A 26094-nucleotide genomic window follows, 5' to 3' on the forward strand; every position below is an offset into this window, starting at 1 on the left:
CAGGGAGATCAGCGGACATTCTTGCTGATGACGGCTGTGTAGGGAACCAGGCACCCGGGAATAAACTGAAGTCAGAGATGGAGACCTGTGTAAGAGAGTGAACCCTGCGGCGGGCCGCAGCCAGAGGGAGAGGAATGTGAGCCGCACTGGGGACGCCCTGGCCCCTGGGCCCACAGAGTCCGAGACCCATGCGCAGCAGCCCACCCCCGGCATTGAACGCCCGGGTAGGGTGGGCCGGGGCGCGTAGAAGCAGCAGCGGGGCTCGCGGGCGCTGTTCTCCGCAAGCCTCCCCTCCCCTCCTCTAGGCTCCCCACCCGGAGGCTGCCGGGCGGGCGGGCGCGGTTCCGGGGGTGGGCGGGCTGGGCGGGGAGGAGGCGGGGCCGCGGCATTGGCTTCTCCAAGAGGCTCCCGCTCGCAGCCAGAGCGAGCAGAGCCTCGTCCAGCTCCGGCAGGCGGCGGGCGCAGGAGCGCAGCGCAGCTCAGCCCTATCCGCTAGCGCGAACTGAGCTGCTAGCCTAGCGCTGCCGCCGAAAGGCGGTGATGGAGGCAGGTGCTGCCGGCCGCACCATGGACTGGCCGCGCCTGCTGCTGCTGCTGCTCCTAGGGGTGAGTGCGTCGGAGGGAAGCCAACTCCCTTTTCCCGCATCGGAACCCCAAGGGGAGCCAGGCGCCACCACCCAGGATACAGAACAGAACCTTAGAGTCCCAGATGCTGGGAGTGGGAGGCGGGGGAGGAGCTCCGAAGCCGGGACCCATGGCTTCTGAGTGTAGAGGCGACCCTGAGTCCCAGCGCAAGACCCGCGCACGGATGCCGGTCCTCGGGTACCGTGGGCCGTGTGTGGGGGGGTGTTGAGGGAGCTGGGAGGGGTCTCTCAGGAGGAAGTCATGGGGCTCTCGGATGTCTAGGTTCTTTGGAAGAAGTCACTTGAATGCTGGGATCCCGAGGGTCTTTCCGCCTCGGCATCAAGGTCTCTGGGGAGTCGTGCGACCAAACCAAGGCGAGAGGAGGGGTAGTGAGACGGGAACTAGAGATGTGAGGGGCGAGCGGGGCTGGGGCGGGGACCGGAGACGAAGGGATGGAACAATGGGGGAGGAGGTTAGAGGGACTGGAAGCAGAGGGGACAGGGAATGGACAATGGGGACCGGCCAGACAATGGGGGGGAGGGGCGTCGGAAGGAGAGGTTCGCGGAGCGGGAGAAGGGTTTGAAGAAGGAATAGAAGTGAATCGAGGAGAGCAGAAAAAGGACAGCGAAAAGAGAGGTAGAGAGATGGAAGCAAAAAGGAAATCGGAGGGAGAAGCGAGCACGGACTCTAAAGTGGTCGCGGGCTGCCTTCCCACTGACTGACAGTGGGAAGAAAAAGAGGAGAGGCACGAACATTTCCCGCGTGTTCCAGCGCTCTTTCCCGCGGCCTCGCCCAGTCCGGGAATTGCGGCTGGGTATCCTGGGCTGGGAAGGGAGCGCCCACTACGCCTGGGCAAACCCGCTCCCCGCGTTCCCCTGCAGCCGGCTGACTCCGACGACCGCGTAGGCAGTTTGAAGCAGCGTGGAGGACTGGGTGGGATGGAGAGGTAATCCCCCTTATCCGGTCTGGCCGCGGTCACATCTAGGGGTGCGGAGTGCTGGGAAGCACAAGGCGGTGACGGTCCCGGAGCGCGCAGTTCCCAGCTGCGCAGACAGGAGGTGACCCGCAGGGGGCACTGCGGGGCGGGGGATTGACATCCGCAGCTGTGATCGCGCCTAGGGCTGCGCACCGCACCCCTATATCCATTAAGTTACAAGACCACAGCGCCGCGCCCACCTGGTTTCTTGGGTTCTTGAGCACAGCTGGATCGGGATCCTAACAGCGCCCTGCGCAGCTTTGGATACCGCTGAGCCGCTAACAAGGAGGGGGACTCCGACGACTGTGTCTGGAGGCGTTGACTTGGCAAAGGTTGTCAACTTCTCCTCAGGAGCACCTGAGCCCTCAGGGTAGTTCTAACAAGATCTTCAGGAGATGTGACAGGGTGCGTAGCCATGAACTGAATGCCCTGGAAGGTTGGCAATCAAAGTGTCTTCCTCACCCTCCCTGCCACCTTCAACTTTTATCTGAGCACTTGTACCTCCAAGTGCCCATTTTACTGATAATGAGACTGAGGCTCGGAGACTTTAAACGACTTGACCAAGTTCTCAAAGGAAGTTGGGTTAGAGTCAGGGCTGGACTCCTCCTTGCCTGATAACCCCACCTCTCAGGAGGCAGCTCGAAGTCCCAACTCTACCTAAGAGCTGAGTTTCATGGCTGGGAAGGGTTGACACAATCCCAGGCGGTGGAATGTGGTAGTGGATGGACAGAGATGCTCTTCCGGCTCTGGCCCTATTCCTAAAGCTCAGCCCCAGTTACCTGGAGCTGTCAGTACCTGTGGCTTTGTCTGGGGATGTGGGAGTGACTGTAGGCACATTTGCTGACTAATGCCGCTGTATTTCTTGTCCGAAGGCGGGGACCGCAGGTGGAAAGGCAGGGAGGAAGGACTGGGGCGGCCTGTAGTCTGGATCTCCGAAGGGTGAGGGCGCAGGATGTGAACCTGGGCTGGAGAGAGTGTCCTGGTGGAAAGAAGAGGCGCAGAGGGAAGGGAGCTGGAGTCCTGGGGGGGGCTTGAGAAGGTGGACCACGGACAGAACCTGCGGACCGCGGCCCCTGCCTGCGGCTGTCTCCTTGGCCTCCACTCGGGGCTGCTCTGTATGGGCGGGCTCTGCGCACCGCGGCCATCCGAGTTTCTTCTTGGGCCATGGCGAGAGTGCTGAAACCAGAGCGCGTCCCGGCGGGTCTGCTGGCCGGCCGCGCCGGTAATGGAGGCACTTTGTCATTCAGACGTCTGTAACTGGAGACGCTGGGCTGGCTAATGTGCCTAATAGAGATGCAGCAGGGAGCGCAGCAAATGAGCGGGCGTGAGTAAACCGGCTTGGGTGGAGGGTGGGTGGCGAGGCGACTCTGGGAGAGAAATAACGCCAATCCTTCTGTGCCAGCCCAGTCTGGCTCAAGGGCCTCCTTCCTCCCTAGTGGTCCAGGTGGGGAGTTGGGGATAATAAAATGTGTTGAGTGCCTACTACATGCCTCGCACTGCCCTGGATACTTTGTCCTACGTTATTTAATTCTTAGAAGGTGCCAGCAAGGTACCGTTTCCTTTTTACAGTTGAGGTAACAGAACTTCGCAAACTTTCAGGCGAGACCAGGCTCCCCCAGTTAGTGAGGAGAGCCTCTAAGTCTTTAGTGCCACGAATTCAGAGCTGCTTTTCCCCCCACGCAGCACTCCTGCCCCCTCAAGTCTCCGCACAGCGTCGTCCCTAGGCCATTAACTCTTATCTACCACCCACAGTTCAACCACTAGCACAGAGGATGAGGGGCATCTGCCAGAGCCTCCCTTCTACAGAACCTCCAGATACCTGAAAACCTTTCCCAGACCTGGCAGCAGCTATTGCTCCACTCGACTGCGGAGCTTTGGCTAAGGCTTGGGTGATTAGGACTGACCACAAGGAAGCATCCATATACTTTTTTTTTTTTTTTAACTCAAGGGCACTCAACCACTGAGCCACATCCCCAGCCCTATTTTATATTTTATTTAGAGACAGGGTCTCACCGAGTTGCTTAGAGCCTCAGCATTTGCTGAGGCTGACTTTGAACTTGCGATCCTCCTGTCTCAGCCTCCTGAACCACTGGGTTGACAGGCGTGGCATGCATATACTTTTAATAGTTTTCTTGTGTTTCCTCTTAATCCAATTTTAAAAATCAAGGTTCTTAAAAGCCAGTTTATCTAAGGGTACTTCCAACTTAGTTATCAAAAGCCCTGACACGGGGACTGGGGTTGTGGCTCAGTGGTAGAGTGCTCACCTAGCATGCATGAGGCACTGGGTTCCATCCCCAGCACCACATAAATTATAAGATATTGTGTCCACCTAGAACTAAGAAATAAATCTTTTTTAAAAATGCCCTGAAATGGCAGAAATGAAAGGCTGTATATATTCTGGAAAATGGTAAATCATTCCATCAACTCTGAAATGAATAAGGGTCATAAAACAAATTGCAGACAAATGTGTCTGTCATTTTAATCAATCAATCATTTTGGATATGACTTTGGAGCACTTGTTCTTAGCTCTAGTCACCCCCACCCTGCTTGGGAAACACCCCCACCTACTGTGTCCTGCCTGGGGTCAGCAACTCAAAACTCACTAAAATAAGCTTTTTCTTTCTTTTTAAATTTCCTTTTCCTTTTTCTTTCTTTGGATACCAAGGATTGAACCTAGGGGCAATTAACCTCTGAGCCATATCCCCAGCCCTTTAAAATATTTTATTTAGAGACAGGGTCTCACTGAGTTGCTTAGGGCCTCACTAAATTGCTGAGGCTGGCTTTGAACTCTCAATCCTTTTGCCTCAGCCTCCTAAACCACTGGGAATACAAGCAGGTGTCAATGTGCTTGGCTAAGCTATTTCTTTGATAAGGAGCATTTACTGAATTCCTACCATATACTAGACATATTTGCATACATTGTTTCAGCATGTTTCAGCAACCCTGTGATGTAGTCATGAACCCAGTGTTTTAGATAGGAAAGCCCAGATTAGGGAGATTAAGTAATGTACCCAGAGTCAGAGCTATAAGTAGCAGATCTAGGATTTTATGATATAGGGAACATAAAACAAGCACAGGAAACACATAACCACTAATTATGTACCCCCCCCCATTCCAAAGTCTTGAGAGGACAGAGAGTACCAAGTACAGGGAGAGCAGGCTTCTTGGTAGAAAGGCTTGTCTTAAGCTAACACACCACCCACAAGTACCACAGACAGATCTCTCAGTTATCCAGAGCCCAGGTCCCTACTGGCCTCAATTAACTGAAACACAGCCAGAGGCTACAAAAGGCAGCAAGAAAGACATTCAAAAAGAGAAAAGAGGGGTCCCTCATCATTTCCTACTTGCAGCAACCCAGGAGGCGGGTGCTGTCGTGATTACCAAACGGTGTGGATATGGAGGCACAGAGAAATTCAAAACCTGTCCCTTGTCACAAAGCCCCTAAGTGACAAGCTAGGATTCAGAGCCCTGGAGACAGCAGAGGAGGGAGGCCCTACAGCTTACACGTTTGGCTCAGAGAACTGCCCCTCCCTGCTCAGTTCCTCCTTCACACCTTTTCCCCCAGGCCTGTGGAGGGACTCTACAAATTCAATTAGGCCTAAAAAGTTAGGATCCTGTGGGAAGGAGCTGTTTCAGGTCACATCCTGGTAGCTGCTAGGAGTGCAATTGATACCTTGTCAGGAAGGGAAGAGATAGGAAGAAAAAAAAAAAAACTATGAAAAAGCTGACAGGGGAACTCAAAAAGACAAAAGTGTGGCAATTTGGGATAAAGAACTCAAAGAGCATCACGGGCACCAAAGCCTAGAATAACTGCTGGTGTAAATAGCTAGCGAGTCCCCGAGTCCTGAGAAACCAGGAAGGCTTGCTCCTGACACAAAGAAGTGTGCAGCTGCTACCGTGAGGATGAAAAACTGAAGGTGATTACAGCGGAAACCTTAACCCTGAGGGGACTCAGCCATTGAGAATCCCCCCCCCAGTGCTAGTGAATTGAAGTCAAATGATATTTTCATATTCTTATATTCCATAAACATATACACTGGGTACCTATAAATGTGCCAGGAGCTGTGTCAGGCACTGGGATAAACTTATCCCCTGAAGCCGGTGGTTTAGCAAAGGAGTCTGTGAAGTGTCACAGTGAGCAAGGCAGCTCTGCCTCATGTGAGAGGTGTGTGGGGACAATGGAACCATTTCTTCCTGAAGAAAGTGACATTTAAGCAGAGCCCTAAGCAATGAAAAGAAATCACAACAGACTGTTCTGGAGCCTGCATCTTACCCCAGACTCCAGGTCTGCAGATGTTCCCCTGCTGACATCTGGGGAAAGATGGTGGCAGCACCCATGAGTCCCCTTCTCTGCTGCCTGTGTCCTCACTGCCAGACTCCTGGGGACCATGGCTACCTCTTAGGCTGATCAGCTTGTGCATTCTCTGCCTCTTCTCTTTCCTTTCCTATCAAACCCTGGTGAGACCAAAGGATGTCTTAAAAGACTGCAGGTCATGGAGTTTCTTGACCTTGACCTGACCAACACGGAAGCAGAGGAATGCCCCAAATGACCTTGTAAAGCTCCCCTCTGGTCCCACGATCCAAGAGCCTATGCTTCTCAGCATCAAATGGAGGCTGCCCAGTCTGGAGCCAGCAAAGCAGGCTTTGGAATTTTATTGGAATAAGTTGCATTTTTTTATTTTGTTTTAAAGTAACAGAAATTTAAAGCAAGCCTCCAGCAGCCCCTCCCCCTAGGGAGTCTAGTGCTAAATTGTTCCATCCATGAGCAAAGATGCTTCAGTGGCAGGAATCTGACTCCCCTTTCCCCTGGTTCCAGCTCTGTTCCCAGTGGCCACATGGGAGGAATAGAGATGGGGAGGGCTGCTGGCTGGAAATCAAACCCTCGTGGGGTAGGGCTGCTGGGTGGTGAGAGCAGTCACTGTCTCATTGATGACAGGCATCCCTTTCTCTCTGTCTTGGCACCAGACTCCTACCTGTCAGCTGGTCCTTTGCCCTGGCACCAAGCTGTCACCATCTCTATCTATGGAGAGATGATAACTCCAAGAGGGAGATCTGGCCAGGCGGAAACTCCCTAGTACAGAGTTAGGATTTGAACCCAAGACCCTAGCCCTCTGCTTCTGCTCTTGGGCTCAGACACCTCCCCTTTGATATTTAATATGTGGAGTTCAGACCCTGAGGAAGGTGCTGCTAGCCTTTGTTAGAAAAAGGTCCTCCTCTGGGTAAATGTATCCTTGCAGGTGTGAAGCTTAGCAAGTGGAGTCTGGGCCAGATTTCAGCTCTGCTCCCCCCGCCCCCCCATGGCTAGGGTTTCTGTGCAAGCTGCAACCTGTCCATTCATCCATGACACCCTACCGGAAGGCCCTCCATTGAGTCTCCAGCCACCTTCCCCATGTGGTGTGTCCTTAGGATTCCAGGTGGGGCTGTAACCCCAAGGTGAACTTTGCAGAAGGTTCGTATCCCAGGCTCTGACCTCACACTCCAGCAGCCTGCAGGGGCGCGTTGTCCCCTACTGCCTTCCTTCCCGCCAGCTTTGATGTGCCTAATGCTTCCCTGGTGAGCTCATCCCAGCCCAGGTGGTTCCAATAGAAGGCATTAGGAGGGGGCCGTTTGATCCCCCCCTTGGAAGACACCCGCCTTTCTCTTGCCAGTCTGACCCTCTGATCTCCCCCCAATCTAGGTGTCCCTCGGAGGTGCCCAGGAGCCGTGTTCCACAGGCCTGTACACCCACAGTGGCGAGTGCTGCAAAGCCTGCAATGTGGGGGAGGGCGTGGCCCAGCCCTGCGGAGCCAACCAGACTGTGTGTGAGCCCTGCCTGGACAGTGAGTACGGGTGGTGGCCAGGAGAGCAACCCAGGGGAGCCTGAGCGCTCTGCCTCCTCGTGGGGGCCCCTGCCCACCACTGTAGAGCAGAGAGGAGACACTGAGACTGGGTGAGGGAAATGTACTGAGGGAGGAGGGAGGCCTGGTGGGGGACCCCCGGGGGGGGTTGTTCCTTCCCAGCTTCCAAGCAGAGAGGCCAGTAGAAGACTGTGGCCAGGCATCCAGGAGAAGCTGATGCTAAGACCAGCTAAAAATAACTTCTGCACTGCAGAATCAATGGCTGCAACTTACCCTCCATGTATGGGGGGGGGGGGAAGGATCAAATCCTGGCTGTTCTGGAGACTGACCTTGGGGGATCCTGGGAAGGTGTGTCTGCCTCCCTCCCCCACAATGATTCTCCAGCTTTGACCAAGGAAGCAGAGCTTTCCTGAGGCAGCAGGGATGGGAGCTGGAGGCTCCAATGATGGCCTGGGGGAGGGGGGCAGGGGAGTAGGGCACTGTGGCCATTCCTTCCTGGAACTTTCCTCAGGAGGAAAGAGAACCCTTCTTTCCGGGGCTGCTGGATGAGGGAGGCAGAGGGATGATGGGTCTAGGCCCCTTGGCCCTACTGTTGTCCAGGGTCTGAATTCTGTGCCATTTTGAGTCAGAAGTCTGGATCTGTATTGGATACCTCTGTGCTCAGTGGCTGCCATGGGCCCACGGGCTCAAGGACCATTTCCTATCTGCTGCCAATTAGATCCTCCTGTCTTCTTGGCATTCAATACCTACCTCCTTACTTTTTTTTAGTACCAGGAATTGAACCCAGGGTGCTTAATTACTGAACCACATCCCCAGCCTTTTTTGTTGTTGTTGTTAATGTTTTATTTAGAGACAGATTCTCGATAAGTTATTTAGGGCCTTGCTAAGTTGCTGAGGCTGGCTTTGAACTCATAATCCTCCTGCCTCAGCCTTCTGAGCCACTGGGATTACAGGCATGTGCCACTGCAGGGGGCCTCCCCTTACTTTTTAAACTCCCTGGGAACAAGGGTATAAAGCTGGGACCTCTAAGGCCATCTGCTGGCTAGTCTGATCTTGGGATGCCACCTCCCCTGCTCTATCCTCCAGGCAACTCCTATGTTCCCCTGAACACACTATCTTTCCATTGCTGTGCTTATGAATTCTATGATCCTCCAGTTCCATCCCCAGCACAGGAACACCTGATCTGGGTGGGAAAGCTTTGCCACCTTGCCATCTGGCACCTTCCCTAACCCTGGTCAAACACAGTGGGTCTCCATTCCAGGGCAGGGTTAGTCACATGGGTGTCCTGGAACAGCCAAAGTCTGCCTCTCTCATTGCCTACACGCCAGCCTAGGGCTCTCCTCTCTGGACCTATCCCCTAGGATGGGACCCCACTTCCTTCTGTAGGGGATCTTCGGCAAGAGGTCAGGTGGGGAGGACTGGGAAGTCCAAGGTCTTTGTGAAGGGAGCAGAGGCAGTTCAGAGACATTGCAGGAACCTTCCCATTCTCCCCGGCCCTTCTTCCCCTCCCTCCAGCCCCTGCCTCCTCCAGCTGTGTTAACAGGCTGCCTTTACAAGCCCACTTTATGGGATGGAAACCCCAGTGGACTTTCCCTCTACCCTCAAAACGTTTCCACAAGGAAACCTATTAAGCCCTTGCCTTCATGCTGTGCCAAAAAAGACCACATTTTTCACACCACCTAAAACCCTCTCCCAGGAGTTTTCTGCTAATTTCTGTGTTTTACCAGGAGCAGGGCTCTCCTCCTCCTCTCCAGTGTGACTAGAACCTGCCCCCACCTACTGCCAGATAGGACCCTCTTATGTGTACAGATGGGACATCCTGCCTTGGTGTTAGAAGTCCTTTCGGCTACCTACCACCCAAATTCACTGAACTTATCACTGCCCACCCACAGGACCCAACCTTATAGGATCCCTGCTATGTATAAAGTGCTTTTACCATGGGACTTCATTTATTCCTCACTACAACCCTTTGCATGGAGATATTATTCCCTATAATATAGAGAAAGAAAAAATCTCAGAGGGGTTAAGTAAAACACCCAGAGTCACACAGCTAATAACTAAAGGAAGCAAGTTTGAATCAGATGTTCTGCTTCCCAGGAAGAGAAACACAGGGTTCCTCTGGGGGAACTGATTCGAAACTAAAGTTTCCCCACTGGCTCTTTCCCTCCATCCATTCTTCTGTCTCCTGTCCCAAGTGAAAGTGCCTGTTTCACTTCTCTCCAGATTTTCTTTTCTTGTGTCCCCATCCCTGCTCTAAGATATGACTCTGTGCTGCACCCAGTCTCTTGATGCCTTTGGGTACCCATTTCCCTCCCATAGCCTTTCTATTTTTGCTTCCATATTCTGAGCACTCTGTCCCTCCCTGATTCCTCAATCTATGCTCTCCCTACCCTTAGAATCAGGATAGGTGCTCCTGGATTCAGACTGGCACAGAGTTCTCCACCCAGCTCCACCCCTACCCCCACACAAGGAGGCAAGTATCCTGGCACACCCCACCTCCCCTTATTCTGAAGCTCACATCCATTTGTTAAGTGAGCATTAGTCAAGAGTGAGTTTGGAAACCTCCCTTTACGCCAGCTAAAAGGGTGGAGGACCGTATAGGCAAGTCCTTCTTGCTTTTTAATTCCAATCCCTCCTGCTATATTTGAACTTTCTTGCTTAGAGTGCCATCCCCACCCTCAAGAACCAAGCCATGGGCAGGTAGTGTGGGTAGTGCATGGGTGGGAAATTCCACTGTCTAACCCTAGTCACTCCCAGCAGGCCACACCTGAGCCCCCACCTTCAGAGAGGAATGGAAGGGCAATTGAAGCACAGGCTCCCCAGTGGAAGGCCTGTCCTGCCTGGGCTGGGTTCACAGCCTAACTCTGGCCTGCGGGGAGGGCTGGGTGGGAACCAGGCTCAGATAATTCTTTAATCATGCTGTGAAGAAGAGATACTGGGCTGAGAACTCTCTAAGATGATTTGCCAAGGAATTTACAGGCACCAGCTGGGTTACGGGTGACTCCTCAGGGCCAGCGCTTCTGAGCCCTGGAGGATGGGGCTCCTGGCCCCTTTCCCAGTCCCTGTCACCAGCTTTCTAGGGCTGGGATCAGGGTCTCTAGGGAAGAGGGTGGGAATAGATGAAGGGGAGAACTCAGAATTAGAGAGTTAAGCACCTGGCCGGCGATGGAGAGGAAAGGACTCCAGATCCTGCATCCCAAGTGTCCAAAGAGCATATGACTAAGTTTAGTGTCCATTGCTTCCCTGCCGGTCTCCCCACCCTCAGGTGTGACGTTCTCCGACGTGGTGAGTGCCACCGAGCCGTGCAAGCAGTGCACGGAGTGCGTGGGCCTGCAGAGCATGTTGGCACCGTGCGTGGAGGCCGACGACGCCGTGTGCCGCTGCGCCTATGGCTACTACCAGGACGAGATCACCGGCCTCTGCGAGGCGTGCAGCGTTTGCGAGGCGGGCTCCGGCCTCGTGTTGTCCTGCCAGGGCAAGCAGAACACCGTGTGCGAGGAGTGCCCTGATGGCACGTACTCCGACGAGGCCAACCACGTGGACCCGTGCCTGCCCTGCACCGTGTGCGAGGACACTGAGCGCCAACTCCGCGAGTGCACGCGCTGGGCAGACGCCGAGTGCGAGGGTGAGCGCAGGTCGCGAGTGGCGCTGGGGGAGTCTCAGGAAGGGCGCCCTCTGGAGGTCACGAGGGGCCCCGCCAGGTCTTCTAGGACAGGCTTGTGACCTCCAGCCAACAGGCACCCTCCCCAGCCTCAGTCCCTCGTGTGACCTGAGGGAGGAGGTGATTCCGATCCTATCTCACCGCAGGACCCCTTTCGCTATTTTCTTCTTTGGGCACAGTGTTGGGAAAGCCAGCCTTCTCATCTTCTAGGGCGCAGTTACTACATTGTAACTCATGTTCTGGGACCTCATTCATCTGTGGCTGCCGGCCAGTAATTGGATGGGCAGCAGACAGTGGCTGGAAGGGGGCCACCGCCTTCAGAGTCCAAAACAGGGCATGTTCCACGCCGAGGCAGGCTTTCTGAACTGGAAACTGGAGTTGGGACCCTTTGGCTGTGAGTCCTGGGCTAGGTCCATGGGGGCTTTTGGCTCTAGGACCTGGGATAGAATTCACCCTGTCACTTCAGGGAGGTCACTCCTGTCTCTGGACCTCAGTCTCCTCACTAGCCTATGGTTGCCAGGGTCACCGAAGGTTAGGGAACACATGGTGAGGGTGGCCCACTTCATCTTGTTGTGTCTGGGGGCACCCAACAGTGGCGGTTTTCTGAAGGTTGAGATTGAATACAGAGAATAATAAGATCATGGAGGAAGGAGTTCTGTGGCAGAAAGAAGGGTTCTGTGGCAGGCATGGGGTGTGGAAGTCTGTGGACAAGGTAGGGTACAAACAGAGGGGAGCTGGGTGTGCCCGCCTTGGCCAGGTCTGGGGCCTTAAGGAGATGGGAGGAGGAAGCACCCTGGGAATCAGGGCAGAACTGTTTTGTTGGTAACGTTCACTGCAGGAGGAGATGGGAGGCTCTTCCACTGCCAAGAGAGATTGGCAGTGCCTTCACATTGTTTCCATCATCCTGTGGCCACGCACCCATTAAGCTGCTTCCCCTAGAGAGCTAACCTCAGGTTGCCCTCACTCTGAGCAGCAACACTGTCTCCTCCAGCTGGATGGGAGAGAGCTAGCTGGGGCTCCCATCCATCGGATGAAGCAGGCAGGGGCCCAGCACCTAGTTCCCAGCTGGGGCAGAGGAGAGTCCCAACTTCAGAATTCCCAGTCAGATGGGAGCTGGGCACCCTGGCCCCAGGGAGACTTCATTCTACCAGGACTCGGACATAACCAGTACTCTGGGAGGACTGCTGGGGATCCGCGAGCTCCCCAGGGAGGAGGGTGGAGAAGGCTGTTAAAATGGGAAGAGGCGGGGAATGTGTTTGCAGCTTCCTTCATGAGGGAGGGGAGTGAAGGAGGATTGGGGCAGAGACCCCCGGGGGGTTCTGGTGGAGACTGCCAGGGGCCAGGAGACAGGCAGCTGGCAGCTGGCTCCAGGCAGAGCAGGGAGGCAGCCAGGCAGCAGGCCACTGGGCAGCACAGTTCCATGGGCAAGTCTGGGCTAGCAGCGGGGCCACCTAGTCCAGGGTGCGGTTAGAACCAAGAAAGGTGACAGTGGGAGGAGGGGTGAGCTCTGCCTTTTGGAGCATTCACAGCGTCCTCCTAGATGCCATCTGGCTCTCCCAGCCTTGAAGGGAACGGGTACCCCTGAGGGGTATATTTACCCCTGTCTTGGCCCCCTTTCAGCTCCAGCCTCTGCAGGTTAAATGTTAACTCCAGGGCAGAGGGTCCATTTCAGGAAATGGAACTTGATTCTCGGCTGGGTTACCCCCTCCCCTCCAGTACACCACGCTTTCCTGCCTAGACATTTCAGGTATCAACAAGGTGACTCACCCACCCTCAGGGCAGAAGTCTCCCTGTGAAGTTTAGGAGAGGTAGGCTGGTCCCTCCTTCCACCCCCCCCCCAAGTCTGATAGCTTCAATTCCGGAAATGGCTGTCAGGACCTGCCAAGGGCTCTGTGGGTTGGAATGCTAGTGGACTGGCCACATCTGGATCTCATCCCCCACCCATCATGAGGGACCCCAGAGGTGAGGGAAAAGGCCCCTGGCATTCAGCTCTGTCTTTAGCCTGGCCTGCCCCTTGACTGCCCCCTCCTGGCTACTCTTGTCTCTGTAAGGGCCTGGTTCACCCCCCAGCCCCACCCATGCCCCTTCAGCCTCTGGGTCCCGGGTATCCATCCGAGCTGAGCTAGATCTGCAGCCTCTGGGTTCCAGCTGCCACCCAGTCTGCCCAGTCCCTTAACAGGTTATGAGAAGACCCTCCCCAGTCTAGTACCCTGTCTGGGGCTCCCAGAAGAGGGGCTGTGTCTTCTCCACTTCCCACCCCTCCTCCCTCCACCCACTCCCAGGACTGGGTGGGGGAGGGGTGGGTGGAGCAGCAGATGGCAACCCTGTCCCCACTGCCAGTCAAATGGGTCCCAAACTCACATCTGGAGGCCTTACCCCCGAGAAGGTGCTGAAAATGAGGACCTTTGAAGCATCTTGGTCTTGAGCCCAGGAGGCCTAGGAGACTGGCGGACAGCTTAGACTCCAACTTGGGTGGGCACACTGGGGGCTGGGAGGGACTGAGCTGGGAAGCAGGTGCCCTCACTTTCACCCTGTTGGCATGCCCTGTCTGTTTTTGTTCCCTGCCCCAGGTGTGGGAAGTGAGGATGGATGGGGTAGGCACCTTCGCCCAGACAAGTACCCCCAGGCCATTCAGAGCTACAACCCCTAGCACGGCCCCTGGATGGGGGGTAGAATGGAAAGTCCCACCCACTGTTGCCAGGAGGTGCCAAGGCCCCTGCCAGGGAGGCTGGCAATACCTAGTTGACATGAGAAGGCCTAAGTGGGTGGCTGGGCAGTCTCCTTCCCCTAGAGCAGTGGACAGTACCTGCCTTGCAGGCCTCGTTCTACCAGGCCTCGCTCTACCAGCACCTGCTTTCTGCCAAGGAGGGTCCTGGCTATCTGACACAGTCTTCCCTGGGTGGCAGGGCCAGGCCGGTATGGGGACAGGGCAGGAATCAGAGGCTACTCACTGACAAAGGGCTGCTAGGAGGGAAGCAAGCCAGCTGCAACTCCACCCCCAGTCCAGGCCTGAGAGACAGGAAGCTGAACGTGCCCCTCTGGGAGGTGCAACTCTCTGACCAGGCCTGAGTGCCCTTGTCCCTCCTTAGGGCTGTGGTCATCTAGACACTCTGGGGCCAACTTGAGGTTTCCCTGTGGCTCAGGCATCTTTGCATGTTCGCCCCACACCAGGCTCCGGAGTGCTCAGGAGGGGCAGAATGGAGGTCTAGGTCCACCGCCCAAGATGGAAGGGAGCTTAGAGACCATTCCCAATAATAGTCCCATACTCTAGATGGGGAAATCGAGGTCTCACCAGGGACAGAGCTGATAGGGATCCCGGTCTCCTGGCTTGTAACTCTCGCTGTCCTCCACCAGCATGACATCATGCACAACTCCCAGCTCCCACCCTGGAGCACAACAGTTTGGTGCCTGAGCACCCAGAACCTGGGGGTGGGACCTCAGGAAGAAGCAGTGGAGTGGGTCAGACCTAAGGGGAAGGGTCTGGAGGGGACAGGGCCTTCACTCCTGCGCCCTTGTCCTCTAGAGATCCCAGGTCGTTGGATTACACGGTCCCCGCCCCCGGAGGGCTCAGACAGCATGGCCCCCAGCACCCAGGAGCCCGAGGTCCCTCCAGAACAAGACGTCATAGCCAGCACGGTGGCAGATGTGGCGACCACAGTGATGGGCAGCTCTCAGCCTGTGTTGACCCGAGGCACCACTGACAAGCTCATCCCTGTCTACTGCTCCATCCTGGCTGCTGTGGTTGTGGGTCTCGTGGCCTATATTGCCTTCAAGAGGTAAGAGGGGCACCAAGGGGACAGAAAGCAAGGACATTTGTCCTCAAGGAGGGCTTTTCCCTGTCCTTGACCTGAAAACACACACCCTTTGGGGGGGGGGTAACTGAGGATTGAACTCAGGTGTGCTCAACCATTGAGCCACATCCCCAGGTTGTTTTTTTTGTTGTTGTTGTTTTTTTAATCTTTTTTTTTTGAGACAGGGTCTTGCTAAGTTATTTAGGGCCTTGCTAAGATGCTGAGGTTGGCCTCAAACGTGTGATCCTCCTGTCTCAGCCTCCCAAATCGCTGGGATTACAGGCATGCACCGTGGTGCTGGCACGTGAACCCTTTTGGCTCAACCCCAAAGCAGGCTCACCCTTACTCACCCGCCACTGTCCCACTGCGGGACATGGTAGGTCAGGAGGGTGAGGGAAAAGTATGCCCTATGTTGTACTGGCTCCAACCGCCCCCGCCCCACTCCCAAGCTGTTCCCTTCCCTCCCTGACTCTCCATAACCCCAACTGCTTGTGTCCTTATTTCCCAGTCCCGCTCACCCCAAAGCTACCTGGATATACCTGTATGTGTCTCTTCCCATTCTTATGTCACCCCTGGGCTCCTGTGGCCCATATCCAGGAACCTAGGATGAACAAGGACTCCTGGAAAGCATTAAATATATTTTCCATTTTTTAAAAATGTTGTTTTGTAGTTGTAAATAGACTGAATGCCTTTATTTTATTTGTTAATTTTTACGTGGTGCTGAGGATCAAACCCAGTGCCCCATGCATACTAGGCAAGCGCTTTGCCACTGAGCTACAACCCCAGCCCCATTTTCCATTTTTTCAGGTTTGTTTACAAAACTGCAAAAAAGACCAATATCTTATTGTTTTTTCCTCGTGGAACTGGAGGTGGAACCCAGGGCCTCCCGCATGCTCAGCAAGCTTTCCCCCACTGGGCTCCGTCCCAACCACCCCCCCACCCCAGACCAGTATGTTCTAAAACAAAGAGTAACCCCCCCTCCATTATCTCCCCCAATCTTACTCTTCTTTTCTTTGGAATCCGTTTGGAATGTACCCTTCTCAACCATTTTCTGTGCATTTTGTTTATATAAAAAAAAACTTCTTAAAATTGCATGTAAACACATAGGGTTTTTGATTAAAAAAAAAAAAAAAAAGCCCCAGGGGATCACACTATACATAGTCTATGAGGTACTTTTTCACTCCGTCCTCCTCAGGAGAACGAACTTTCCTTGGGACGTAGATTATCTGGACGTTTGGAACCATGCATCCGATAATCTGGATGGACATAGTTTAGTCATTTTCCTCCTGATGGACATTGGGTTTGTTTTCGGGTTTTTGTTATTGCTTATAAGTGCAGAGGAGATCCTTGGACATATCATTGCTCACATGTGGGAGTATTTTAGAAGGGTAGATTGGCAAAAGTGGAATTTCTGGAAAGTTGTTTATGATGCCCCACAGATTCCTGAATGTTTCTTGCCCACTTGCAAAATGTCCCCTACCCTTACGGAGCTTTCCCTGTGTGCAGGGGGTGCAGATATGTAAGGCAATAAGACACTGTGGGGACCTTCCACGCCCCCCAGGCCCCTCCCCACACATCAGGGTACCTCAGCTATACTGGCTAGTCCAGCCACTCACTCTGAGACCTGGCCTGTCCCCTGGCTCCAGGTGGAACAGCTGTAAGCAGAACAAGCAGGGCGCTAACAGCCGGCCTGTGAACCAGACGCCCCCACCTGAAGGAGAAAAACTCCACAGTGACAGTGGCATCTCTGTGGACAGCCAGAGCCTGCATGACCAGCAGCCCCACACGCAGACGGCCTCAGGCCCTGGTAAGTGTCAGGGTAGGGCAGGCGCAACTGAGGCAGGACACCTGGCATGATGGAGATCAGACTATAGGAGGGACTGCCAGAGGGGCTGGCTAAACTGCCTTTGTACAAGGCTGGGAGAGGCTGGGAGAGGGGAATGGGAAAGAGAGGTCTTTTCCAACGGGGCATCTTGGGAAATGGAGGCTTTTACTAGCTGAACATTCAGACTCATCAAGCTAATTGTCCCCCCTGGGGGCTAATTACTGCCCAAAGTAGCTGCAATTAGCCTCCTGCCCTGGACTTCTGGGGAACAAGTGGTTAAGTATGTACCCTAATTAGTGGCCCACAGCCGGACTCCAGGACACTCGCTGCAGTTGTCTGGAGCTGAGGAGCCCCGTCTCCTGCTCTGCCTTGGGCTCTGCCTTGGTTAATTGCGGGGTGGGGGGGTATAGGGGGCAGGGGAGCTGTGGGTGAGGGAGGGACGGTGAGTCAGCATCCCCCAGCCCCCACCTGGCCCTGCTCGCTTCAAGGAATTCATCTTGGCCATCCCTCTGCCTCTTGCCCCAGATTGTGGTGAGAATGTCTTGGCCCTTCTGGGCCCCCAGGCCCACTAGGGCTGGGGCGGGGGCAGGACCTGACTTCTCTGGGTTCTTGGCAGCACTCAAGGGTGACGGAGGCCTCTACAGCAGCCTGCCCCCAGCCAAAAGGGAGGAGGTGGAGAAGCTGCTCAACGGCTCCGCTGGGGACACCTGGAGGCACCTGGCGGGCCAGCTGGGCTACCAGCCTGAGCACATAGACTCCTTCACCCACGAGGCCTGCCCTGTCCGTGCCCTGCTTGCCAGCTGGGCCGCCCAGGACAGCGCGACGCTCGATGCCCTCTTGGATGCCCTGCACCGCATCGAGCGACCCGACATTGCGGAGAGCCTGTGCAGCGAGTCCACGGCCACGTCCCCTGTGTGAGCCCACCAGGGAGTCCCTGCCCTGCCCCCACGTTCTGAGGATGGATGCTCCAGCCCACCCCCATGGAGCCCATCCCCCCTGGGGTGGGCCAGCCTGGCAGAGCTGAGCTCCTCTGGGCAGGGCCTTGAGCCCAGGCCCCCAAACCACAGCCCTGTCACTGCTCCTGTGTGGCCCCCTCGCTTCTGATCCCATTCCCTCTCCAGCAAGAGAAGGGAGCCTCCCTACCCCTGCCTCTCGCCATCTTGGGCCTTCTCCTTCCTTCTCCCCACTGCTGGGTGGGCCAGCCCCTCCTACCTTAGCAGGTGTCCTATCTGGGGGTCTGACACCAGGGATGGTATTGGCAGTGGTGACAAGCCCCCAGAGACTCAGAAAGAGGTACTAAGGAACCAGAGCCATGGACTCTACACTGTGAACTTGGGGAATGAGGGAGCATTCTAGTGGCCTAAACCCCTCCAACCCTCCTGCTCCTCCCTTCTGGCCTAAGAGGAAGAGGATCAGAGAGGCCTGTCTGTGCTGGAAGCAGGTTTGAGAGCCAGTCCACCCCCTTCCTCTTACACATAGAACAGAGGCCCAGAGAGGCAGAGACTTCCCAAAGCACCCAGCAATGGTGAGGTCAAATACAGGCTGACCCTATCCTCTTGAAATGAGGGACCTTAGGTTTTACTTGAGGCTGGGTGAGGGGGATCAGATGACCTTCAGGGAAATGTCTTGAAGCCAAGTTCATTCCAGCCTCCACCATCTCCAGGCCCCTAACCAAAGTGGAGATGGATGTCTTCCCTCCATCCTGATGGAGTCAGGTCTGGGGGCTGGGGAAAGGGGTTCCACCTCCCTCTTCCTGTTCCCACTCAGGCTTATCCATGGGAAGTGGCCTTAGTATGTTGGTGCCCTCTGCCCTGGCACAGATCTGGAGCCAACACTGGCCCCTAGAATCAGCCCTAGGGGTCAAGGACTAAGGACCCCCCACTTTGCATTGTGCGTGTGCACAGGAGTGCGCATGCGTGCGCGCACGTGCACACCCGGGATGGGTCATCTTGCTTTTCCCCACAAGTTTTCTCTCTCCGGCCGAGACTGAATTCTGTCAGGACCATTGCCAGAGAAGCAGGAGAGGGAGCTGAGCTCTGCTGGGGCGGTCTTCCGTCGCCCCCAGGTTTGGCGGGCCAAGGACCGACCGACCGCTGAGGCTTGAGCTGGCGTCTGTCTGCCAAGGGCCTGTGCGTGGAGGAATGCACCCCATCCTCCCCTTTCCAAAGCACGGGTTTGGCTGGGCCCAGAGCTTGCAGTGAAGAAAAGTGGGCCAGTGGGGGTTAGGGTACAAGAAGGGACACAGTGGGACCAGGAGGACCCTGTGAGGGAATGTTTTCCTTAGCGTAGCCAGAAAAGGACCACAAGGTCTCACTGACGTCTTACCCCCTCCCTGGCCTTTTGTGTTTTGCTTGCTGTTGGAATGAGTGCGGCTCCCCCTATATTTAGCATGAAGGAGCCCCAGGCAAGGTGTGCACCCCTCCCTCATCCAGGGTTCTCCCAACCCTGCGAAAGGGACTAGGAGCATTGCACGTGATGGCATTTCGTCGACCTTAATCTGCGATGAGAGGAGGGACCCCCATCTCCTGGCCCCTCACCTGAGCACCTGGGGAGTGGGACAGTCCGAATGTATTTATTTCCCTCCCCAGAGGCGGGGGAGCTGGTGGGGAGCCGCGAGTATGTTTTAGCATGTGTTGGTTCTGGAGCCCCTCCTGCCTCCCTTTGGGCTGGGATTAAACCCTTTTGACCCTACAGCTGGGGACTGAGCTCCAGACCCCCCTGTCACCCTCCCTGTCACCTCCTCTTTGCATCCTGTGTAATCATTTCTTGGGCCCTCCTGAAACCTACACCTAAAACATAAGTGATGAGCATTAAATAGCAAAGAGAAAAAAAAAAAATAGTGCAAAGAGATTTTCTGGGAATCCCCGTGGTTTGAGTTGTTTGGGGCTGTGGGATGTCTGGGGCCCCGGGCATCATTTCTAACTCAGTGAATTCCTCTCCTACTTTTTCCTCCAAGAAATCGGGGGGGGGGGGGGGGGGGCTTTATCAGGAATCCAGCAAGCTCACATATACAGCCCTGAAGCTCATTTAAGTGGGGGTGGGGAGGAGTGGAGGCCCTTCGCCCCCAGATTGTAGAGAGGGAAAGTAAAAATGGCCATACAGGAAGCTAGCCAAGCTGTGAACTTGACCAGATGTCAGAAGTGAAACTGACCACAGGAGAGCCAGAGGCTTGCTAAGAAGGCCAGGTCACCACCTCACAGCTCCCAGCCACCCACGTGGCCTGTGAGACACGCACACACAGAATCTGGCTCCAGATGGCCTGGTGGGAGGCTGGCTGGCCTGGCCTGGAGTCAGACAGGCAGGTCCCTCCCTCCTGGCTCTCCTGGGCAGGTCCTAACCCCAGGCTGCTGCCTGCCTGGCTGTGGGACCTGCCTGGCTCAGACCTGGGAACTCCTGGGGCTATAGGGTTCCTGGTCCCAGGCCTGTGCCCCACTGTGAAGCTGGCTGGGCAGGTGATCAGAACTGCTTGGTCTCTGCTGTTGTTTGTCCAGGTCCTCTCATGGGACTGGCTGTGGTCACAGGGAAAGGCTCTGGGAATCTTGTTCTTCCCAGGAAGAACAACACAGCCTTCCTGATTTCCAGATCCAAGGAGAGGGGCCAGCAAGGCCCAGCCAAGGGGTGGAGGGGAAGGCTTTTGTCTCCCACCTCAGCCACACTGAGACAGCGGTGAGGAAGACATGGGTGTGGCAGGCAGGGACTCAGAGGACTGATGAGAAATGATCCTGGTACTTGGAAAGCCCCTGGTGTGATGGGAGTCTTTTTGTCTTGAGGGAGCCTCCTGACTGATGGAGGAGGCAGTCTCAGACCTGAGGATATTTCTGATCGGATGAGAGCGGCACAACTCCTGTCCTTAGAGAGACCCACTTTCAGATGAAAGAAATACAGTTGTCGCCCTAAAGGAGCCTCTTGTCTGGTAGGGATGGCCAGATGCTGACGGGTGGAGTAAAGTGATACAAATCCTGCCTGTACCTTTCCATTTTGGTGCTGAGGATTGAACCCTGGGGTGCCTCATCACTGAGCTACACCCATGTGCAGCTCTGTTTGTTATTTTTAAATTTTGAAACAGGGTCTTGGCTAAGTTGCTCGGGGCCTCGCCAAGTTGCTGAAGTTGGCCTTGAACTTGTGATCATCATCCTGCCTCAGCCTCCCCAGTTGCTGGGATTACAGGCAAGGCACTGCAGCTCAGCTTATTTTATTTATTTTGAGATGGGGATCCTGCTATGTTGCTCAGGCTGCCTTGGTCTCCCAAGTTGCTAGGCACACACCAACAAGCCCAGATTATGATTGGACATTCTTTAGGAGGATAGAGAACAGACGGGCCCTGGGTGATGTGCACTGCCATATTAGGGTGATTGGGGGTCCCAGTCCAAACCTACCCACACCCGGGGTCAGGGAAGAGACATGGAAGCTGAGCTCCTGAGGATGAGTGGGCTAACAAGCCAGGGGAAGAGAGTGTTTCTGGCTTTGGAAACAGTTGGAGCAAGAGCCCCGGAGGTGGAGGGGACAGAGCCGGCCTGGGGAGGCTCCTGTGTCTGGAGCCCAAAGAGTGAAGGGAGGGAGGGCAGCAGGCCAGATGGGCCAGGGCTTATGAGGAGTCTGGCTGAGGGGTCTGGACTGCATTCTTAGAACACTGGGAATGACGAAGGGTTCAAGCTGTGAGCTGCTGCCCTTACATTTGCCTTTTTTTTTTTTTTTTAAGTTTTGTTTTTCACTCTTTAGTTGTTTTTTTTTGTTTTGATTTGGTTTTGGTTTCTGGTGCTGGGGATTGAACCCAGGGTCTCTGACTCTACCACTGAGCAATACCCCAGTCCCCATATTTGCATTTCAGGAAACCTTTGCTGCTGCAGAGTGGAGGGGTGGGTTAAGATAGGCCGGGGAGTGGAAGTCAAGGAGCAGAGGTTTCATGTGACAGCTCCTCTGGGCTAGTGAGGGGTAGAGGGCAGGAAGTGACTGACACTGGCCCAGTGCTCTCATGGGTATGGGACAGATTCTTAAAGACATCTTACCACAGTCCCTCTTTACCCTTCCCCAACATGTAAAGAAACCTTCTTTGCCCTTCTCGGCCTCACCTCCATCCCTCCTGCAGTTTCCCCTCAATAGTTAAAGGCTTTGTCACCTTTCCATCTTTGCTGTAGTCTTCAGGGCTGCCAACTTCCCCAGATGAACTTACTAATAAATTTAACCTTAGCACTGCCTGGCTCCAGCCATCCTCCTCACTCTCTGCTTCCCCAAACTAGCCTTCGTCGTCGTCTTCTTTGTTTTTGGTATTGGGGGTTGAATTCAGGGTCACTCGAACACTGAACCACATCCCCAGCCCTATTTTGTATTTTATTTAGAGACAGGGTCTCACTGAGTTGCTAAGTGCCTCACTTTTGCTGAGGCTGGCTTTGAACTCACAATCCTCCTGCCTCAGCCTCCCAAGCCGCTGGGATTGCCAGCATGCGCCACTGTGCCTGGCTCAAACCAGCCTTCTTCTTCTTCTTTTTTTTAAAGTTTTTGTTTTGTTTTGTTTTTTAACTCCTTTATTTTTATTTATTTACTTTTACGTGGTGCTGAGGATCAAACCCAGGGCCTCGCACATGCTAGGCGAGTACTCTACCATAACCCCAGCCCCCAAACCAGCCTTCATATAATCTAAAAACTTTACTATTCCTTCTAGCCACAGGACCTTTGCCCATGCTGCCCTTCTGTCTAAAACACTCTCCCAAATTGCCCAGTCCAGCGCTTCCTAGGCCCAAATCACGTTCCTTGATTCCAGCTTCAGAGAATACTGTGTTCCACTCACTCTTTGCAATCAGGCACCCTTCTGAGTGATTATTTGATTACTGCAAACTCCAGGAAACCAGAGACAAGCTCTGGTTTTGCTCACATTTGAGTCCTCTGCACCTTACCTGGCATTCAGCTGGCACTCCATACAATTAGGCTGAGAAAAAAATGAATGAGTGTGCTCTGAAGCAGTTTTGTCCAGTAGAAATATAATGCAAATGACATGTAATTTTTAAAAAAAAATTTTTTTTTTGATAACCACATTACACAAGTAAAAAGAAACAGATGAACTTAAGAATAAACTTAACCTAATAGATCTAAAGTACTGTTTCAACATATAATCAATATTTTAAAAAATCATTTATGAAATGCCATAGATATTTATTTTTGTCCCACGTGTCATCAAAGTGCTCTGTGTGCTGATTCTGATAATACACCTCAGTTTGCACCAGCCACATCTCATGGTGGCTACCATACTGGGCAGCTCAGCTCTGGGGTTTGGTTTGGTCCCTCCCAGGACAGGGACTTATTCTGAGCCCTCAGGGCACTCAGTGAACAGATGGAGACTCCCTCCTCCTGTGTCATCAGTGTCCCCAGGCCTCAGGCCTATAGTCCTCCCCTCTGGCTTCCCTGCCTCCTGCCCGCCACCCACAAGGTATCTCTCCCCTGGCTCTCTGCCTCTGTCACTCTCTGGGCTGGAGGCCAAAGCTCTTCATCTCTGCCGGTCGCAGGGCCCCATCCCTTCCCCGGTGCCCTCTCCCCTCAGTCAGGGAGATGGAGCCGAGATGAGCCTTGGAACAGTGTGAATGGCCTCGGCATCCAGAGGGGAGGGCCATGGTGGGGGGCCCAGAGACCCTAGCCTGTGCTCCAGGGGAAGAAGGAGCTGGGCCAGAGCTGGGGTCAAGAGATGACATCTCCCATGATGCTTTGCACTGAGGGTCTGCCGACCATATGCCTGGGGGAGGCAGCTCTTCTGATAATTCAAAGCAGATTCCTCCCCAGCTTTGTGGCAGCTGGTGGGCAGAAGGCCAGGGGACAAGGCTGGGCCTCCAGGCGTCTGGCTATAGAAGAGCTGAGGCAAAGAAAGCTTCTTCAGCCGCCTGTCCCTACGCCTCCCCCAGCTCCTCCCAATACCACTGCCCTCCTGCTGACCCCTCCCAGCTCTACCAGACTCCCCTCTGCAGTCTGCACCTCGGACCCAGATTGCCCTCCATCTTCCACAGATGGGGCCTGGCAGCCTCAGCACACAGCCTCCCACACCCGGGTGCGGTACCCCACTCAGCCCCCCAGGGGTCCTCACCAGCCCCCACACAGGGTGTCTCCCCAGGCCCAACAGCTTTTACACAGTGATCCCCGTTCTCTGCGGCGCTCTAGCTGGGGCATCTGCTTCTTCTATCCCCACGACCACCCAAGAGGTGAGGCCAGGAACATTTTCCCAAAGGTTCCTTCCTGGAAGAACGTTCAGGAACATTCCAGTTCACATCCCCTTTCTCTCTCCCAGGACACTCGGTGTTGCCCTCTTCCCACCACATCTGGGCACTTTCCAATCCTGGTGCTCCCTTCCCAGCAATCTTTGTTCCAACTGTTTCCAGCAACATCCCCAAGGGGCGCCTGAGAGAAGCGGGGTTTGGTTCTCCTCCCTTGACTGGGAGTGCTCCCTTCGGAAAAGTCTAGGAATTTTCCCACCCACCCCCCATCACATTCTGGTAACTCTCAGAATTTAAGGGTCCTCTTGAGTGATGCAGCATTCAAGGGCCCGAGAAGCCTTTGGCTTAGGGCTCAGCGCCCACATTCTGGGGCCCCAAGCCTACCCTCAGCAGACCAGATGGTTCTCATTCGGTTCCGACTGACCTTGGGATGCCATTGTCCTCACAGGATGTGCAGGCTGGGGCACAGAGCAGCGTGGCTTCCATTTTTCAGTCCTAGAACCAAGGGAGGCCACTCCATGAACCTCCTGTGGAGAGCCCAGAGCTGGGGCGCTTCCCTCCCCTCACCGTGCATGCTAGTTAGGACTCTTCCTGTTGCCACAGGAGGAAACCCAACCCAGGGCAATTGAAGGAATCTACTGCTCATTAGAAGTGGAAAGTCCAGGGCAGGCTGGGTCAAACAGCATCCCCAGGACCCAGTTTCTCTCACTCGATGGTCTTCTCCATCTTTAGCCTCCCTTTCCTCATAGAGGCTCTTCCCTTTTAGAGGCAAGAAGGCTGCTGGACTTCAAATTCTAGGCTGTGGGGAAGAGACTGGGTTGGTCCTAATAATCCCAGCAAAATACCCAGGTGTCCTTGGTTCTGATTGGCCCATCCCTGGGACCAGAGAAGGTGATCACCTGCCGCAGTCTGGCTGGGCACAAAATCACGAGCCACTCACAGCTTTGTAGATTCAAACAGCAATTCTTTATTCCCGAACTCACACGGGCCTCTACACACACGTTCTGGGGAAATCCAAGTTCTGCCGCGCAATTCACGTCCCAAATACTTTCTGAATTCCACGAGAACTCAACGGGGAACTCAGGCAGCAGGATACACCCTATTCCCAGCAGGAATAATCTTAAACCCAGAACTGCCCTAAACCCAGATTGTCTTAAACCGGGAATGCCCTATACCCAAGGAGCGGGATACTTCCTAAAAACTGCAGGATACACCCTAAACCTGGATCCACCCTGGTCCTTGAGCAGGGTCACCTTTCTCAAACACACATGCAATGTCACAGTGAATTTCCAAGGCAAGTCCATTTAACATGGGGTACGCTGGCAAGGAAATTTCAATGCGTCATTCCTACTTGGCAATGGCCCTCAGCAATCACCAATTTGTGAAGGTGGCAATCACACACTCCATCCCTGAATCTGGGATGTCATCACACCCACAGCTTGAGTACTGCAAGAAGAGAAACAGCCGGGTTGTGCTCAGTGGCAGAGCACTTGCTTCACACATGTAAGGTACTGAGTTCGATCCTTAGCAACAAAATAAAAATAAGTAAACAAAATAAAAGGCTGGGGGTATAGCTCAGTTGGTAGAGTGTTTGCCTAGTATGCACAAGGCCCTGGGTTCAATCCCCAGTACCACCAAAAAGAAAAAAAATAGTAAAGATATTGTGTCCACCCATAACTAAAATTTTTAAAAATATATTTTAAAAAAGGAGGAGAAACTCTGGTAAGATTACCAAAAGGGGTCCCCCCAAACCACAAGGGTAGCCCCCCATTCTAGCTGAACACTTGGGCTCTTTCCTCCTCACCAGGCAAACAGAGTTTGAATTTCTAGTCAGAATCACCCGGAAACCTCATGGGTACTGACTGTGGTGCAAGAGCACCGAGGGGGCACAGGGGCTCCAAGGACGGAGGAAGTCACGGCTGGGGGGACCCAGGGAGGATCCTGCAGGGCATGCACTTGAATCGCGCCTTCAGGGTTGGTCAGGGCTTGGATTGTGGAGTGCAAGAGTGCAGAGAAGACAGCAGGCAGAGGAAACAGCTGGAACAAAGGCAGGAGAAGAGAGAAGGAAGGGGCTAGCTTTGACCCCTAGAAAGAGTCCTGAGAGAACAGGACGGGAACAGGGCCAGGTTTAGCCAGCCTGGCTGGGAAATTCAGACAGGAATGGGAGCTGCTGAGGTTGTCTGAACA

The 26094-nt window shown here is 54.4% G+C and overlaps 1 protein-coding gene and 1 non-coding gene across 2 annotated transcripts; both read left to right on the top strand.

Annotated features, from left to right (window-relative positions):
- Positions 1 to 413: 413 nt before the first annotated feature.
- Ngfr (nerve growth factor receptor) lies at positions 414 to 21907 on the top strand. Its single transcript, XM_013356941.4, has 6 exons — positions 414 to 606; positions 7278 to 7419; positions 10703 to 11062; positions 14622 to 14874; positions 16536 to 16696; positions 17331 to 21907. The coding sequence occupies exons 1-6, from the start codon at positions 541 to 543 to the stop codon at positions 17630 to 17632; spliced, it is 1284 nt and encodes a 427-aa protein (XP_013212395.2). The 5' UTR covers positions 414 to 540; the 3' UTR covers positions 17633 to 21907.
- A 3564-nt stretch (positions 21908 to 25471) lies between these two features.
- Positions 25472 to 25544, top strand: Trnat-agu (transfer RNA threonine (anticodon AGU)). Its single transcript has one exon. It is a non-coding gene; the product is annotated as a tRNA-Thr (tRNA).
- Positions 25545 to 26094: the final 550 nt, after the last annotated feature.

This window comes from Ictidomys tridecemlineatus, chromosome 3 (genome assembly GCF_052094955.1).
Source record: "Ictidomys tridecemlineatus isolate mIctTri1 chromosome 3, mIctTri1.hap1, whole genome shotgun sequence".
Classification (NCBI taxonomy): Eukaryota; Metazoa; Chordata; class Mammalia; order Rodentia; family Sciuridae; genus Ictidomys; species Ictidomys tridecemlineatus.